Source organism: Protomyctophum parallelum (assembly GCF_964188405.1).
Source record: "Protomyctophum parallelum genome assembly, chromosome: 19".
NCBI lineage: Eukaryota > Metazoa > Chordata > Actinopteri > Myctophiformes > Myctophidae > Protomyctophum > Protomyctophum parallelum.
In genome coordinates this window covers 19,159,614-19,179,034 of record NC_139717.1, presented here as the reverse complement: position 1 = coordinate 19,179,034, position 19,421 = coordinate 19,159,614, and the positions used below count along the sequence as shown (strand labels likewise).

Sequence of the window (19,421 nt, the reverse complement as noted above, 5' to 3'; positions counted from 1 at the left end):
TGCTGAGAGCATGCAAATGGAACCAAACGGACCCGTAACCAATGGGTCTGTTTGGTTCCATTTGCACGCTCAGAGTTACAGACCTGGAAACCAGAGGCTCCCCACTTTGAGAACCACTGACCCCTTAGTACTTCATAAACCTCTACAAGGTCTTGATCGTCAGGTTTCAGGGTGGATTAGCTTACATTTACATAGTAAGAGTTGGTCATTTACATTCACTTAGATGAGGCGTGGAACGTCATTGCAGGCTCTTTTTTTTATCCCGTGATTTTTGTAACCCATTTTGTTTTCACCCAGCGTAAAAGAAAATGTAATCCTGGGCACCACACTCCCCTCCGCCAACCTGGGGGAGAGCAACGGACTGAACTCATGTTTCTTTCAACGCATGAGGAGTCCAAGCTGCTTCTTTTCAGCTGACAGGGGGGGGGGGGAGGGGGGATTTCCCCGGTTGGACGTAAGCGAATGGAAGGAACACGTTATTCCAACCAGTTCCTTTCCCCTCCATCAGGCAGTTTAGAGACCAGGATTACTGCATGTTTTTTGTGAGGGTACCGGTACCTCATTACAAGTTCTTCTAATGACTTACAAGATATATTTTTTAAACAGATAAAAACAAGGCCTGCAAAGCTACCATTTCACCACCATCCACCTCAACAAATAAAGAAATATATACACTGTATGGTTATTCACAGAAGGAATGGAATGTGCAATCCCCCCCAAAAAAAGAAAAAGAAGAAGAAAAACCCATGTTCGTGTCAATAAAGACACGTTAGTGTTTACTTAATTACTACCTGGTTGCGAGCATGGAATCTTCTTCGCGTTTGAGTAAATGGTCACGCCCCCGTCCTACTAGTAGTAGGGGATAATGTACAGTTTTAGACTGCGACGGAGGGGCGCCGTCTCATGCGAACTTGAGCGACGAGAAACACCACCGAACGAGCTAAAGCGTGCGGGTTGCCGCGGCGAAAGTCGCGAAGTTCGCTTTGCCGACTCAGCCCCCGTTCGAGGTGCAAACCCGACAGCCACAGAATTGTAAATCAAGTTTTGGGCGAGAGCGTTTGCCCCACAACAGCCACTCAAAGTGGCTACTGGCCGATACACAGCGCGGCCTTACTCAAACGCTAAGAAGATTCCATGCGCGCTTCCTGGTTGTGTCCAAGGACTATTGAAAGAGGACGGGAAGCGAAGACCGTACGGTGGACTCCATGTTGCTCCCTGGAAGAAAAGAAACATGCGCAATGGGCTATATGCAGCCAACACTTCCGCGTTCAGCTTCCTTGGGTCTCGATTGCACATGTTTCTTTCCTCCCAGGGAGCAACATGGAGTCCACCGTACGGTCTTCGCTTCCCGTCCTCTTTCATTAGTCCTTGGTTGTGTCTACTTCCTGGTTGTGTCGTCTACTACTTCCTGGTTGGGTTTCACTAAATCTGGGTTGGGTCTACTTCCTGGTTGGGTGTACTACTTCTGGGTTGGGTCGACCACGCGGCCCATGTAGAGGATGCTGGATGTTTGCTGGTGATAGATGAGGAAGAGGAAGGGTCTGTTCACCGTCAGACGAGGGGGAAGGCTGCTGAAGACGCCGCTAGCGCCGCCTTCTGCCGAACCGCTTTCGTCCACGTTGATGACAGCCCGCTGGATCACCTGGCAGAAAACACACAGTGTCACAGTATCTCTTAACGGGGGCCCAGTCAGTCCACGGCTAAATACACAATTGATTTTACACTATAAATGGTGTAAAGCCAGAGATAGAATTGCCATTAAATGTAGACTATAATGCATGTCAAACAGGGGGTCCTTGAAATTAAACGGGTTGAGAATCACTGCTAGAGCCGTACAAATCTTCTCTTATGGGGGTCCCTGGCATATTCCATTCTGGGCGGGAACCCATTTTGGTGTTTGCATCATGTCATGCTTTAGCTATTGAAAAACAGCAGATCTACAAGCTCATAGCGCGCCACCGAGTGACGCTGTCAGGGCTGATGTCACGCCTACCTAGTTGTGACGTCATCCCCTCCTTATATAAGGCATCTTGCCAGAATTGTTCTCTGTCGGATTATAATCTTCAATCTAGTCTGTATGAGAATCTAAACCTAAACCTTGCAATTTAAGCTTTCTTAATTTGTCCATAAAGATAAGATATCGCCAAGACCTAACTTCGGATTATACCAGCTGGTCAGCACTTCCCGTGTGACCAAGAACCTTCTCCAACCTTACAGGCGCGCTACGAGCTTGTAGGTCTGCTATTTTTGAAAAATCGAAGAGCGACTGACAGAAGACATTTTTAGAATCTGATCTCAGGTCAGAATGAAAACTGTCAGGATGTAGAAGACATTTTTTGAATCTGATCTCAGGTCAGAATGGGTTAAAGTTGGGGCTCTGCTGTACACAGTGAGGACAACCTGTCAGACATTTCTCGTGGCCTGTGGGCTTCTAATTATAATAAGAATATTGTGGTAACGGGGTCGGGGTGCCAATCGTTTGTTTTGTTCCAACCTGGAGGACTGGATGACAGACGGGACTTGACCTCATTCATCCCTTCTATTTATGTATTTGGCAAATATAGGCCACGCACGCACAATCTAGGTGTGTGTGCGTGCGTGCGTGCGTGCGTGCGTGCGTGTGTGCGTGCGTGCGTGGGCACACTCACCTGTGTGAGTTTGAGAGTGGTGTCTCCTCCAATGCCAGACAGGTCGGCGGAGTCCTGGAATACCTCAGAGATTCCCAGCTTCTGCAGAATGCTCCCCAGATCGTAGGACTGTTCCAACTGGAAGCGAGGGAGCTGCACCTCCAGTTTACTGTCGCATCGCAACGCACACACACACACACAGACACACACACACACACACACACACACACACACACACACACACACACACACACACACACACACACACACACACACACAAACACACAAACACTTAATTTCACTATATTTCTACAAGCTCACAAAGTGTCACTTTTTGCTTTTGGGGCATCAACTCATTGACTACATTGACTAAATACTACATGTACTGTAGGTTTAAAATAATTGCAGTGGAGTAAAAGTACAATAACTGAGATGTAGTGGAGTAGAAGTAAAAGTATTGGCAATTAGAAATACTCAAGTAAAGTACAAATGCCTCAACTATTTGTACAGTACTTCAGTACAGTACTTAGTTACTTTCCACACACGTGCACGCCCGCCCCGTGTGTGCAATGTGCATGCATGGATGACTGCGTGCATGTGTGTGTGTGTGTGTGTGTCAATGTTGTTTTTGTCTAAATGGAAACTAAATAAAAACTAAGCTACGATGACTAAAACTAAGACTAAATATATTGACAAGTTCGTCAACAAATAAAAACTAGACTAAAATGTTAGGAAGGGACTAGTGGACAAGAGATCCAGTATACTGTAAGTCATTTTACACTTGGTTGCATGCTGAAAATAGCTGATCTAGATCTGCTATTTTCAGCAAGTGTAAAAACAGTCAATACGACGGCATCATGGCCCGCCAAAATACATTTCAGTCGACTAAATCACCTGTAGATTTAGTCGACTAAAATCTTATGATATTTAGTCGACTAAAACTAGACTAACACTAAAACATTCCATGTGACTATAATGTGACTAAAACAAAATGAAAACAATTCAAAAGACTATGACTAAAACTAAAATCACAATGTTCCGCCCAAAACAACACTGCTGTGTGTGTGTGTGTGTGTGTGTGTGTGTGTGTGTGTGTGTGTGTGTGTGTGTGTGCGTGCGTGCGTGCGTGCATGCGTGCGTGTGCCTCACGTCTTCTTGAGCTGCCGCAGCCATCCTTGGACCTGCTCGGAGGTGATCTGCTCCTCCACGGAGCTCAGCTCCACGTTCTCGTCGGGCAGCAGGACCAGCATGGCCGCTCCGTCCGTCATGGGCAGCCGGAGCACGCCCAGCTTGAGCAGCCGGTCGTAGGCCAGGTGGAACTTGTCCGAGCGGAACATCATTGGAACCTGCGGCGTCGTGTGGCGGTGCAAACGAACGGTCAGTCGAAACTATAGTATAATCCATTTTAATCCATTCAGGGGGAACGGAACCCCTTTTGGTGTTTTAAGCATTACGTTATATACTTTAGCTATTGAAAAATAGCAGATCTACAAGCTTGCGACCTACACATTCATAGCGTGGCACTCGGTGCCGCACTACGAGCTTGTAGATCTGCTATTCTTTGAAAAATCGTGAAAATGCGACGCAAATCTCTGCCTTAATTCTGTTGAGAACTCTTGTTTGTCACTTTATAAATGTGCAGATGCCCTGGCTGTGTAGTACACTTATACTGTATGTTGGTTTGTTTACTGTTGAGTGAGAAAACAATGTTGCACATTAAGCTAATCCTAATTATGGGGACCCCCCCCACAGTCCGTCCCACAGTTTGAGAATGACTGGTATATCGTATAGATTAGGTGGTCAAATCGATTTGTTAAACTTTCCTGTGGTATTACTAGTGGAGGATATTAAGTCAATATTTCATGAGAATCGTTCACTTTATGGTACAAGCACCAAAATTGGCACACGAGTGCTTCGGAACCTACTCTCTCAGAAAAGTACGTTGTCCACTTGAAAAAACAAAATGGACACCATTTTTCAAGATGGCCGCCAAATGAAAAAGGCCATTTGTGGCGGTTCTGGACAACCGTGGGTCCGACCGACTCGAGACCGGGCACTGCACTCCCTGTGGGTGTGTGGAACGTGTGTGTCGAATTTGAAGTCGGTGGGGCGAACGGTTCTCAAGTTACGTGGATTACAGACGTACACACACACAGAATTTGTGCAATTAGCAGATCATTGGAACGGTTGTTCGCTTGGTGATACAAGCGTGACATTTGCCGTGAACATTCCTTTGGTCAACTCTTTAACTTTTTAAACCGAGCCATCCAAAAATCCAATATGGCGGTGATATTTCAAGATGGCCACCAAAATTAGACTGGTTTTGCATTTCAGCATATATTTGGCTATACCTTTGTGATGTACTATACCATACTACTGTATAATACTGTACGGCACTGTAGGGCATCATACTGTACCATACTGTACTGTACAGTACAGTACAGTACAGTACAGTGCAGTACAGTACAGTACAGTACAGTACAGTACAGTACCGTACCGTACCGTACTGTACTGTACTGTACTGTACCGTACTGTACCGTACTGTACCGTACTGCATGGTACCATACTGTACCGTACTGTACCATACTGTACCATACTGTACCGTACTGTACCTTACTGTATGGTATCATACTGTACCATACTGTACCGTACTGTACTGTACTCTACCATACTGTACCGTACTGTACCATACTGCATGGTACCATACTGTACCGTACTGTACCTTACTGTATGGTATCATACAGTACCATACTGTACCGTACTGTACTGTACTGTACTGTACCGTGCCGTACTGTACTGTACTGTACGGCATCATACTGTACTGTACCATACTTTATGGTATCATACTGTACCATGCCGTACCGCACGTTACTGTACCGTACTGTACTTTACCATACTGTACTGTAACATACTATAGTGTACTGTACAGTACCGTGTGTGTGTGTGTGTGTGTGTGTGTGTGCACGTGCAGGGAAAAGGGGAGGGGTCGGTTAATGTGGAAATTGTAATGTAATTTGTGTCACAGTGAAATGTTGTGCAATAACAGTATGTCATACAAAAGCAATATTTGTACAGTAAATATGACATGGATGCAATGTAGTGCAGATGGATTTCTGTGGCATGCATCATTTTTTGTGCATAGAGAGATGTGTGCTAACGGAGTGATTTGGTAGGAGAAGTCGGACGGATAAACGGACATATTGCTTTGCATCCCCTATAGTAGTAGGATCTAGGATGAGCATCAAAACTATATGTTTTAAATACTTTTCATTAGCACAATTTTACATTCCATAGGGCTGGACCACACATGGACCTCATTTGGTTTTGTTTTCTGCATCTTCCTCTGTGACCTGCCACCTTCATGTCATCACTCACAGCATCCTTTTTTTTTTTTTTTTTTTTTTTTAAGATATTTTTTTGCGGCTTACGCCTTTTATTGATTTTTTAAGGGACAGAAAGTAGGCTGACAGGAAACGGGAGAGAGATGGGGGGATGACATGCGGTAAAGGCCGTGTCGGGTCCGGGAGTCGAACCCGCGGCACACCGCGACTGGATCACCAGTCCGGTGCCCAGACCGTTACGCTACGGCCTGGGCCACTCACAGCATCCTTAAACCTCGTCTTTGGCCATCCTCTTACCTGGCAGCTACATCTTTAGCATCCTTCTCCCAATGTACCCTCATCCCTCCTTTTCACATGTCTAAACCATCTCAACCTCACCTCTCTTGCTTTATCCCCAAACCTTCTAACCTGGGCTGATCCTCTAATTCAGTAATTTCTGATAATGTCCTTCCTTTTCACTCCTAATGAGAACCATAGCATCCTTAATTCTGCCACCTCCAGCTGTGCCTCCTTTTCATCAGTGCCACCGTTTCCAACCGTACGGCATGGCTGGTCTCACTACCATCGTATACATCTTCCCTCTCACTGGTAGCCTTCTGTCACAAATAACTCCTGACACATAATATGTCCCATATTCTCAATACATTGGCTTCCCTTGCTAGAACATTTCCATCTCTATACTCACCTTAACCTGTTACACTACTGTCTACTGTCTGGTCAATTGGTACAAATAATTTTCTCCCTCCCTCACCATCTCGTGTCATTAATATCCTCCACTATAAGGCCTTGTATGCTGACCTGGGTTATTTTAAACTGTCCTTTTAAAAAAAAATGTTTAGTCGTTTTTATGTATGTGTATTATGGAGCATCTACGTTTTTCACAATGCATGTACCGGTACTTATACAGCTGTGTGACAATAAACATCTTGAATCTTGATAAATCAATCAATTAATCAATCAATCAATCAATCAATCAATAAACCAATCAATCAATCAATCAAATACTGCTTCTGGAATGATTTGATTAATGGCTGAGAAGATAACGGATAGTGTCAGGGCCTTACCATTTTGATGTGATATTTGTCCACGTAGAACCTCTCATCCTGCGTGAGCGACACGTTGAATGGAAGACTGCCTGCACATGATGAGGAGGAGGAGGAGGAGGAGGAGGAGGAGGAGGAGGAGGAGGAGGAGAAGGAGAAGGAGAAGGAGAAGGAGAAGGAGAAGGAGAAGGAGAAGGAGAAGAAGAAGAAGAAGAAGAAGAAGAAGAAGAAGAAGAAGAAGAAGAAGAAGAAGAAGAAGAAGAAGAAGAAGAAGAAGAAGAAGAAGAAGAAGAAGAAGAAGAAGAAGAAGAAGAAGAAGAAGAAGAAGAAGAAGAAGAAGAAATAACATCAGATGTTATTGTTTTTGGAGCATCAATGCATCACACAGAGAAGACAACTGCAGCACCAGCTGAAGACATTTATCTTGCTAACTGTATATTGCCATCTGGTGGCGACTATCCTAAAGGACTGATTGGCACCAAACTGGTGCACACTGCCAGGGAGGCTTTTTTTTGTGCTAATGTTTAAGTTAATTAAACTAAATTAAAGTATAATACAGGGTTAAGTACTTAGGAACAACACATGGAAATACATCAATACATAGAAATAGTCATCAAGGATCATATAAGCATGCTATAAGAACCTAACAGTAGAATATCTGTGGATATTCTACAGATATTCTAGAACAGTGGTTCCCACACTTTTTAGCCCGTGAGCCAAAAGACAAATTAGACATTCCTCTGGGACTCAAATTGTTGAAAATAGAAGATCTACGAGCTCTCAGCGCGGTGCGAAGCTTGTAGATCGGCTATTTTCACTACTTCTTAAATATTTGTTTTTGAATTTATGGTATTTCTTAGATTTTTATTTTATTTGTCCAAGAAATTACTTTGCTATTGATTCGTGAAAACTGTAGTTTTTTTTTTCTTTTTGGGAATGTTTTTTTTTTAAATTATAACAATAAAGAAACCAAAATGTAGGAAACAAAAGAATGTAGGGACCCATAACAATGTGTCCGCGACACCATGCACTGTTTGGGAACGTGGGTTCTTAGAAGATCTGTACAGTGACACTATGAAACAACGAAGAAAACAAAAAAAGGCTCCGCGTCGTGTTCTCACTCTGGTAAAAGGCCACGGTGGCCAGCAGCAGTTTGGTCTGGGGGTCGAGTGGGGTCTGCACCATCTCCTTGACGCCGTCGGCCGTCTGGCCCCGGGCCCAGCTGTTGACGGTGCTGCCGGCGTCAGGAGAGCTGTAGGTCAGGGTCTGGGCGGTGCCGCCGTAGGGGCCCCTCACCGCGTCCTGATAGGCAGGGGACACCGCCGAGGGCTGGGACGGAAGCACCGCCACGCCCTGTCTGAGAGGGAACGCCCCGGCGCCGGACACCACGTCTCTCAGGCTCTGGAACAGCGCTGCAACGCACGCACGCCCAGACACACACACACACACACACACACACACACACACACACACACACACACACACACACACACACACAGCGTATTTAGATTAATTCTCATCAGCTAATATGCATACATATTAATTATTAAGGGTTCAAGCACCAGTAGTCAACCAGTAGTAGCCAACATTGCAGCTGTACGAAAAGCTTAGACATGTTATGAGCTAATTCCTGTCAAGAAATACTTTGCAAGTGTTGACTGTTGAAGTGCTCGTTGAAGATCACAGAATGGCCGATGCGTACCACCTGTTTTGATTTGCACATAATGGAGGAGGCAGCAGAAGGTTGCTTTACTGATAAGAAGCGCTTCCAAACTCTGACACTTAGAAAAGAATCATCTGCAAGGAATTCCAGTTCAGTTTCTTGCCCAAGCCCACTTCGACATGTAGGAGACGGGATTCGAACCGCTGACCCAAGGATCATTGGACGAGCTGTCGACGAGTCCTGAGCCACAGCCTCCCTTATGCATCATTTACACTAATCCACATTGAAAAGGTATCATATATTTAATATTGTTTTATAATATTTTGTTAACATCAGATTGAACAGTTGCAGTCACAGTGAAAAACAAAAGAGGCTGACAAGTATATCCTAAAGTAGGCCTACAGGTGAAAACAGCTTGCGCTTATGTGTGTTTTTGTTGCTTAGTCTGCCTTTGTTGCCTGTCTAAACTGCAGTAAAGTGTACATGTGGCAGTGGCTCACACAACCTGCAGCCTGATGGCCTAAAAGTCTAATATCTCCCCCCAAGCTAGAAGGAGTTCCCTCTGGCCTAGTGTTTAAGATGTTGGCTTTCCACACGGGAGACCAGGGTTCAAATCCAGGTTTGGCCAAAAATCCCTGTGTGAGGTCAAAAGGTGGGTTGGCACAACCTTAGCCTGATGGCCTGTAAGTCTAGAGGGACCTCTAGGCCCTTGTTTTTTGGAGATTTGGAGGCCCCCTAGTAGCCAGACAACTATTCCACAATCTCCGAATGCTATATGAAGTCTGGAAGTCTGGCACTACACATCCCAAAATCCGAGTATGGAAGCTGCTGGAAAACTTGGGGGCAGAGCATTCACACATTGGGCCCCCTGTCTCTGGAATGCTCTTCCACAAACAGTAAGAGATGCCAACTCACTAGACATTTTTAAATCTAGACTTAAAACCCATCTTTTTTTCCCTGCACTATGGTTCCCCCTAGTTTCACTGAAATAACTATATTCACCGTGCTCTGCCCAGTGAGCACCTATGCTATTTTAATGGATTTTCTGAACACATTTTTAACTATCTTTAACTATCTGTTGTGTCCTAACGTATGGTACTTATGTCATCCATGTGTATTGACACATCGTATTATGCTTGTTATTGCTTTTTTCTTTTTATCAATAAAAATAAACTGAAACTGAAACTGATTTCCGACCTGTTCACGAAAATATATTTAAAATATATTATTATTATTTATTTATTTCCATTCCTGCTAAGCAGCAAGCTATTATGCTTAATGGTTTCAATTTATATTAGGATAGATTTGCACGACTGTAAAGACGAAATGGACACTTCCGCTTTGTATTTTACTCATGATCAGAGCTTCTGTGCTCCAGACTGAATGACATGACGGAAGCATTTGAAAATTTGCGAGAGGCAACAGTCTAACCCTCTAGTAACACTGAGGACCCCCTAGGGGTCCAGGACCTGGACCTGAACCTCTATGGTTTCCATGGTTACCTGGTGCGTTCTGTGCGTCCGACCCCGCGAGTCCGAGCCCCTGCAGCAGTTCCTGTTTGGTGGAGCCGTCGGAGCCGGCCACTAGCGCCGCTATACCAGACGACACCACCAGAGGGCATAGGAGCACGTTGTCGTCAGTCTGGCTGGACACAGAGCGATACAGGCGAGCTGCAAAGTCCCCCAGGCCGGCGGTCAACCCCTGGAGCGCGGCCCCGTCCGGGGCCTGGGAGGACGACGCACTGACGAAGAGGAGGAGGAGGGGGAGGGAGAAGGTGGCACGCCCCATCATGACTCCACAGCTTTCTGGTAAAAAGAACGTACATGATGTAGTCAGTGTTTCTCAACCAGGGAAGATTTGTCAACATTTGCCAACAATAGCAGATTTACAAGATCTGCAACAGTTATTGTATTACATGATGTGATGTTAGAGTCATCAATGGGATTTTTATTTTGTTTTAATGGGATAATTTAATCTACATGACGCAGGGGTCAGGGGTGTGGTTTTGAAGACAGTCAGGACTTCCGTTGTCAGCGCAGGCAGACCTTCGCGCACAGCCGCGTCAGAAGAACCAGACGCCCTTCTTCTTCGTGGGGTTTTTAGACAGCTGGTGGATGGAAAAGAAGCTCCACCTCCGCGGACTAAATTTGGAATATCTTTTGAAAGGTTTTACAGTAGCAAGAAAAATTGTGTATGGGGGTCCCTTGCACAAAATCTTTCCAGATAAGGGTCTAATAATTAGTACAAAATTAATCTGGGGTTCCTTGACACGAAGATGTCTGAGAACCACTGGAGATGTGAAATTATTGGAATATGTGAAAAATATAAGGCTGTAGACTAGGCTACTGTGCATATCTTAATGAGCATGCCATGCACTATAAATACAAAAAACATCCCTTATATAAAGACACGCAGGGTGCTACTTAACAGTTAATTGAACTAAACTATTTTTATTGATTATAAAATGTGTTCCATTTTCAGAAATAAGATCACAACGCATCGTTCTGCTATGACTACACTATAGCCTATAGCCCTGAAACATATCAGGTCATAATCATGACAGTCATGACGCGATTTCACCCTGTTTTCAGCGCCTTGCTGCGTTTACAAAGGAAACGTGTATAAACGTCCAGATTTCAAATATAAAGTATTCGCCCCACGGGCCACGGATGTTAGAATTCTGAACGGGTAGGTATTAGCACCCGTGCATTCCGTGTTGTTCAATAAAATGCATTTTTATCCGACCGCCGTCCAGTTTCTCCGTTTCGCCATATGCTTTCTAGGCTACTACGCTCCGCTATCGGTCGGGGGATGTATTGCACTCTGATAAATTACAACTTTTTGAGAAAATGACCACCGATCGAATTAAAATGTTGTTTTATTGAAGAATATCAAATGCACGGGTGCCAATACCTTCCCGTGCAACATTCTAACATCCGTTGCCCGCGGAGGTGTGCACTTTAGATTTTAAATCTGACCGTTTATGTACACGAATACCTTTGTAAATGTAGCGCTCAAAACAGTGGTGAAGTTCCGCCGTGAAGGACGAGCGTCATGCCCAAACAGGGATGCCATAGTTGAAAGAAAGGCGCTGACGCCGAACAGTTGTTCTTTTTTTACCATCTGTTTCTATAGCTAGCTAGCCTAAATTAATCAATACATTCCCATTTACAACAAATATTGTCAAACATACCGTGAAATAATTTGCTCCGCAGCCTTTAATACTCTATAGGCCTATAGCCTACATGTAAAATAAATAAATAATACATAAAACTGGCTGCGTCACTTCACCCGAAACATATAGCACCATATAAATAAATAAACAGCTGAATAATTGACGCATGGGTTTGCCAGTAAAAACACTGTAGGCCTAAGCCCCAGCCTGCATCAAGAAGACTATATCGATGTATTTGATCGTTTTTTTTTTTTTTTTTTTACATTTTTGCATGTCATATATAGGCCTAGGAAATCAAAAGTCAGACTCTATAAAATACTAGGCTACTAATACTAGGCTAGCCTACATCTAGCCCATAGTCTAATTGGTCATTGGTCCAAGCCCAAGGCTACTATAATAAATGGACGTGTTTGTTAGGCTATAAGAAACAAATAATCATGCGTCTCACAGGGCCTGATTATTGGTTTGATCACGAAACCAAATCAATGACGGAATAAATGTCTATCTTCCATCCCCTATAACACACTCACTAGGCTACGACTAGTGTACAAAGAAGCGATCATCGGTAATTGTAAAATGTAACATGTTAATGCAACATAAGACTCATAGAGTGCCTTACAGTGTTGATGTTCCCGTCGTTCTGTGTCTTGTTGCAGCTGCTGCTTCTGTTTAGTGTTTACTGCGATGATCGCACTGGAATAACGGTGCTATAGTCTGTTATGTGGATATAGTCAGCAACAGCATCAAGGCAAGCCTGTGTTCTGTGAGCAACAACAATGGCACTGTCTAGTGAGCTAATCTAGTGAGCTTATTTAAGGCTTCCGGTGGACGATCTCTTCAAAATAAGAGTACCCTCTAGAGTATTGAAAAAAAGTTTAATTTGCACATTAAAACTACAAATTAAGCATTTAAATGATGCTATATGATGCTATAAGACACACATTATGTTTCTGTGTAGAAAAAAGTAATTAAATCATTATAATAATAATAATAAAGTTATCTAAATGGATAAATGCTATTCACGGATGCATGGACTTTATAAAGTGGACACTGGACAAAAGACGGCTCCGCGAGGCAACTATCTGGACATACCCACGCGTTCGGGGAGATGTCCTCTACCACACCCCACTCTCCGCTAAGCGGGAGAGGTGTAAAATTCACAGCAGCAGACCTTCTACTGTGGTCAATGCTCAAAAAAGTACCGTTTCCGGACCCAGAATGGACACTGGACAAAGAGGCCTCCGCGAGGCAACTATCTGGACATACCCACGCGTTCGGGGAGATGTCCTCTACCACACCCCACTCTCCGCTAAGCGGGAGAGGTGTAAAATTCACAGCAGCAGACCTTCTACTGTGGTCAATGCTGAAAAAAGTACCGTTTCCGGACCCAGAATGGACACTGGACAAAGAGGCCTCGAATCCATACTGTATAATCCGTTTTGTTAATCACTACTTTTCTACCGCTGTCGTTAGAAAATCAAGCAAGCCATGTCTGACAATCATTGCCTAAATGCCTAAATTGTAAATTGTAAATTGTATTGGCGCCTGCCGTCATACTTCATGTGAGATGACCTTTAAAATACATCTCTATTCATTCATCTCTATTCATTCAATCATTTGTCATATAGGCGCTATGGCCAAAACTGGACACTTTTGGGCAGACTTGATTTATGACAATGTTGTAATTAAAGCAAATGACACAATGATAGAAATCTTACCAGCAGCAAATGCTGTGCGAGAGTCAAAAGTAAATGGGTGCTTATATTTCTATGTGAAATGTGGTGATGCTGGCATCACAATAGACAAGGATAATAATAGAACAATAACGGAGGACAATTTGGAAAAAGATGATGATGATGTGGTTTTATGCAATGAAAGTCTAAATGACAATATGTGTGAAGCCATACCATTACCAATTCTAACATTTCTACAACAGACATCTGCTTTCAAAAAATGTCACACACGGCTTGAAGAATCAGCAGCGCAGGACTCAACATTTAGACGGAAACTTGAGAAATTCAATCTAGCCGACACAGTGTCATTAGTGTCTCAGAAATGTTCTAGGACAGACGTATGCACCATATTAAACAGTTTAGTAGAATACACACTTCGGTCTCCTTTCCTTGGAGATGACCTGCTTTGCCTGAAAAGTCTTAGTCTGTATAGTTGTACTCAATGTGGTGACAAGGCCTTACCATCTACAAAGAACATGTCACAATTTATAGTGCAGCCACTTGACGTGTCACAAAAAGGCATCTTAGAAACTATTGTACAAATATTACCTGCTCAATCTGAACAATGTGAAACATGTCAGCAGGAAAAGAGCTTATCAACATATGAAGTAATTAAAGGTATATTCTGTGATTTCTCTCAAAAAACCGTAGGTTTCGTTTTTGGCTGTGGGACCCAGCCTTTCGTCCAATCAGGATAGAGAGTCAAAAACGAAACCTAAGGTTTGTTGACCCCCAGGGGTTAACTGGGGACAGGGAGGAACTCCTTATATGGCCAGCACACTCTATAGTAGGGAGGATTATCACAACAAAACAAAAAAATAAGTGATATTTGAATTAAGTGAAATCACTGAATATACCTTTAACAGCCCACAGACCTTACTTCTCCTGTTAAGAGCTGGCACAAAAATTCAAAACACGTTCAATTTATCCTGTCTGTACCACCAAAATGAGTATGCTTTGACCAGTATGTGTGTATTTTACGACAGGCCACCATATGTGTCATTGTACATCCGTAAAGATCATAAATGGCACAAATGGCACAGAAACTGCCCTGCTGGCAGTCACAGAAGCACTACATGCTGCCCAAGCTGCTTCCCACTCTGCAGTACTGATTCTCCTAGACCTATCAGCAGCATTTGACACAGTGAACCACCAGCTGCTCCTAGACACCCTAGCGGAGCTAGGCATCGGTGGAACGGCACTAAAGTGGTTCTCCTCCTACCTCACCGACCGGACCTACCAGGTTTCCTGGAAAGGTCTGTTATCATCCCCCCGAACCCTCCAAACTGGGGTCCCACAGGGATCTGTACTTGGTCCCCTCCTTTTCTCACTGTACACTAAATCCCTTGGCACTATCATCTCTGCCCACAATATATCCTATCACTGCTACGCCGATGACACACAACTGTTCCTATCCTTCCCCCCCTCTACCACTCAGGTGGAAGAGCGCATCACTGCATGCCTGGCTGACATCTCACAGTGGATGTCCTCCAACCATCTCAAGCTGAACCCAGACAAGACTGAGCTTCTCTTCTTCCCAGCTAAGTCCTGCCCTATGCGGGAGCTAACTATTTCCGTAGACAACGCCCTGGTAACGTCTGTCCCAACAGCCAGGAATCTTGGTGTTGTCCTGGACAGTCAGCTCTCGTTCAAACCTCACATCACAGCTGTCACTCGATCCTGTAGGTTCACACTCTATAACATACGACGAATTAGACCGTTCCTCACCCAGGAATCAGCCCAGCTCCTAATCCAGACAACAGTCTTATCAAAACTCGACTACTGTAACTCCCTCCTTACTGGCCTACCAGCATGTGCACTTAAGCCTCTCCAGCTGATCCAAAATGCAGCAGCTCGCTTGGTCTTCAACCAGCCAAAATTCTCACATGTCTCCCCCCTGCTCCGCTCCCTCCACTGGCTCCCGGTCGCTGCCCGCACAGAATACAAAACTCTGATGCTGGCATTCAAAGCAACCAAAGGTATGGCTCCCCCATATCTTACAAGTATGATTGAACCCTACAAACCCTCCCGCGCACTCAGATCAGCCAACGCAGGGAAGCTGGAAGTACCCTCACTAAAAACGCCGGGACAACGCTCCACACGTCCCAAACTCTTCTCCCTTCTGGCTCCAAAACTGTGGAATGCACTTCCCATTGCAGTCAGAACTGCAGCATCACTCCCAATCTTCCGCCGTAGCCTGAAAACCCACCTTTTCAGACTCCATCATGGCCCTTAGCACTTACCCTAAACCCTTAGATAGCATTTCTGTTGGATTATATAGCATTTGATACAGACTTATAGCATGTTATGTAGACAGCACTGTAATTGTATTGTATGTAGTCATAGCACGCCATAGTACACATATATAGCATAGTAGTAAAGATGTATAGTTTATATGTATAGTGTATGTATAGTTTCACTATATAAATATTCCACTGTTACTTTCTTAGCTTACGCATGTTTCATGATAAATGCTTTTTATGTGATGTATTCCCATGCTTTGTTCTTGCTTAAATGTAAGTCGCTCTGGATTAAGAGCGTCTGCTAAATGCCTAAATTGTAAATTGTAAATTGCATATCTGGACAAATGAATCGAATGACACAGCAGGCTATACCTTTGAGCTGATGCAAATAGAATCCGCGGAGCCGTCTTTTGTCCAGTGTCCATTCTGGGTCCGGAAACGGTACTTTTTTGAGCATTGACCACAGTAGAAGGTCTGCTGCTGTGAATTTTACACCTCTCCCGCTTAGCGGAGAGTGGGGTGTGGTAGAGGACATCTCCCCGAACGCGTGGGTATGTCCAGATAGTTGCCTCGCGGAGCCGTCTTTTGTCCAGTGTCCATTCTGGGTCCGGAAACGGTACTTTTTTGAGCATTGACCACAGTAGAAGGTCTGCTGCTGTGAATTTTACACCTCTCCCGCTTAGCGGAGAGTGGGGTGTGGTAGAGGACATCTCCCCGAACGCGTGGGTATGTCCAGATAGTTGCCTCGCGGAGCCGTCTTTTGTCCAGTGTCCACTTTATAAAGTCCATGCACTCATATTTAATTACTTATTTTTACACAGAAACATAATGTGTCTTTACAATAACTGTAATGTAATAATAATGCTAATAATGTAATGTAATAATTATTTAATTAACGAATTAAATAACCTTATTTTATTCTGAAGGCAACCGGATGTCTTAAATTAGCTAGGATTTCTGATAAGTAAATATGTATGAGAACTCACATAACATATGCCGTATTATTATAAGTAGTGCTGTTCAACGATCAAATATTTTAATCGTGATCAATGGCACAATTTATCTAGTTAATTGTGCGATTAATCGCAAACGTGATCTACCAGTAGATCACAAAGGCTGTGCAGGTAGATCAACATGACATGCCCTAAAAATATATCATTTAAATATAAGCTCAAACCCACAACGCAATACTTTGTTTTCAAGTATTGTATCACAAACGTCAGTAGCATTACAAAGTTATATGCAAGAAAACCCTACAATTCAAAATGTTCCCTCTGTATTTCCAATTCCAAGTGCATTATACTTATGTAATGCCATCGCAGCTATTCCAAAGCCACTCAGGGACATTGTTTAACTATTTTCAGTGGTAGATCTAGTTGAGTTGAGTTATTTTGAAAGTAGCTCTCAAGTCAAAAAAGTGTGGGCATCTCTGTTATAGAGGTAGGCTATATGTTTCAAGAGTGGAAAAAGTAGTTAGCTTTTAGAAAATGTATTTAATATTGGAAATAAACTATTATCCTCGCTTTTAATACCAAAAACCAAAAAATCTAACACGCTCACAGGCTTACATTCCATTTACAATTCCACGAATGAACAGTGAACACGGAGAGACTGCTTTCATCGTTTACGCTCTAGACAAATAGAAGGAAATCCAGGGCTCTCTTGAACTGGTCAATCTACCCGTATAGTCTCTATAGTCATTTTAAGGCATTACTCAAGGATGCAACAGCCCCAATGGATTAGCATTATGATGCTCAACTATATTTTACCTTATGTAAAATCGTGTTATTTGTTGTCGTTTCTTTTTCATATATGTGATTGTACTGTGAGGGCGTGCTCGCAAAAAAGAGCATATGCTCTCAATTGTTTCCCTGATAAAACAAAGGTCAATAAATAAATACAAATAAAAAACAGAAAATAAAGGCTGCAGGTCCCCAGCTAGCTGCGTCTGAGAGGCTAAATGTCATCAAATGGTGGTCTGTGGCTCAATGCAGTATTCAATCAATGAATTTGAGCAGCTGTGTGTCTAGCATTGTTCTAAGACAATAGCCACTTTCTGTCAGCTCTTTATCTGACCCAATCAATCAACATACTGTCATTTGACTGTCATGTGACATGCAATCAGTTGTGGAAAATATCTAAGCAACTGTGCTTAGAATACAGTATTTGAGTATATGCACTTAGCTACTTTACACCCCCCAACCCACCCCCCTTTCCCCTAACTGTATGTTTCTTTTCCCTTTTTACATCCTGTATGATTAATTCCTTTTAGAAGTGTACATTTGTACAGTACATCTCTAAATGTTTTCGTGAATTGAACAAGGTGGACCCTCTTGTAAACAAGTGTAATGCTTTATTGGGTCGTCCACTCACAGTTAACAGTCTTTGTATTGAGTTGTGCTTGAAATGTACTGTAATTCTGCAAACTGTTAATAAATATTTCAATCAATCAATCAAACAAACCACTGGTTATTTTGATAAAAAAGGGGGCTATAGATTACTTTCTACTTTTGTACTTAAAGTGCATTTTAATATCACTACTTTTGTACTTTAACTGAAATAAATTTACAATTCTAGACTTGAACTTGTCACAGAGTATTTCTACATTGCAGTATTGCAACAGGCCTTCTGCAGACTTCACGGCACATTCAGAATTGACACTTGAGCCTCCTCATCCACCTCTTCGATGTCTCCCTTTTGACTGATACCTACCCATTCAAACTCTAGACGGGCCTGCCCCAAAGTTATTAGTGCAGCCGCACCCGGTAGCCGGCGAAAACTAGAGTTCTCAACAGGCCCACCTGTCCATTCAGGGCCGGATTGAGCAATCAGGGGGCTCTAAGCAAAGGATTGTCAGGGGGCCCTTGCTGCGCGCGAAAGATTGGCCGTATGTGCTTTGCGCGCAAAACTGCATAGCAGACTACCAGGCAAAACGGCATAGCAGACAAATTACAGTGTGAGCTCCCGCACACCCAAACTGTACAATGCATATACTGAAAAAGCTGTGTAATAACTACACAGCGTTTACCTGGCACTAGAGTTGAGGAACTTGGACGGAGAGGGGGTGAGCTGGGAGTCGACATTTTCTGTTGACCGCAACAACGCATCTTAACATCCATGCCGGTAGTATATAATAGTTCGCTGGGAACTGTTGTAACCTGTGCTGCGGAGAAGAATAAATGGTCAAACTGACAGCTTGGAGTGGATCTGAATTCCTTTGCGAGCGGGTCATACAAGTGTATCTTATACTCTCATGCTTAGCTCCTTGGCTCACGGCTTTTGAACAGCCTAGCCGCAACATAGTCAACAGAAATCGTTTCCAATCGAAAGTGGATCCGTGGAAGAACATTGGATGATTCCTTGGATCGCGTTGGGACACTTTGTGACAACGGAGGACGACAGTTCATTCATAAATACAGCCTGTCGGCTAAATGACAGCAGCTCAACAGAAGCGGTAGGCCTTGATTGTAGTAAGTTGACGTTGACTTTGACTGTGTGTAAACTGTTGTTTTGGAACACAGTTTGCTTTGAAGTTACTGCCGCAGTGCCGCTTGTCCATTGGGGACGTGTTGTTGCTTGTGTGTTATTGTTGCTGC

General features: G+C 43.5%; 1 protein-coding gene across 1 annotated transcript; it reads right to left on the bottom strand.

The window, feature by feature from the left end:
- Positions 1 to 268: 268 nt before the first annotated feature.
- On the bottom strand, positions 269 to 12,606 carry LOC310876310 (protein Z-dependent protease inhibitor-like). Its single transcript, XM_083789825.1, has 7 exons — positions 12,469 to 12,606; positions 10,177 to 10,479; positions 8,133 to 8,423; positions 7,033 to 7,103; positions 3,777 to 3,973; positions 2,649 to 2,796; positions 269 to 1,642 (listed from the first exon to the last, which is right to left on the bottom strand). Exons 2-7 carry the CDS (start codon positions 10,463 to 10,465, stop codon positions 1,460 to 1,462), a joined length of 1,179 nt encoding a protein of 392 aa, XP_083645951.1. The 5' UTR covers positions 10,466 to 10,479; positions 12,469 to 12,606; the 3' UTR covers positions 269 to 1,459.
- Between the last annotated feature and the right edge of the window lie 6,815 nt (positions 12,607 to 19,421).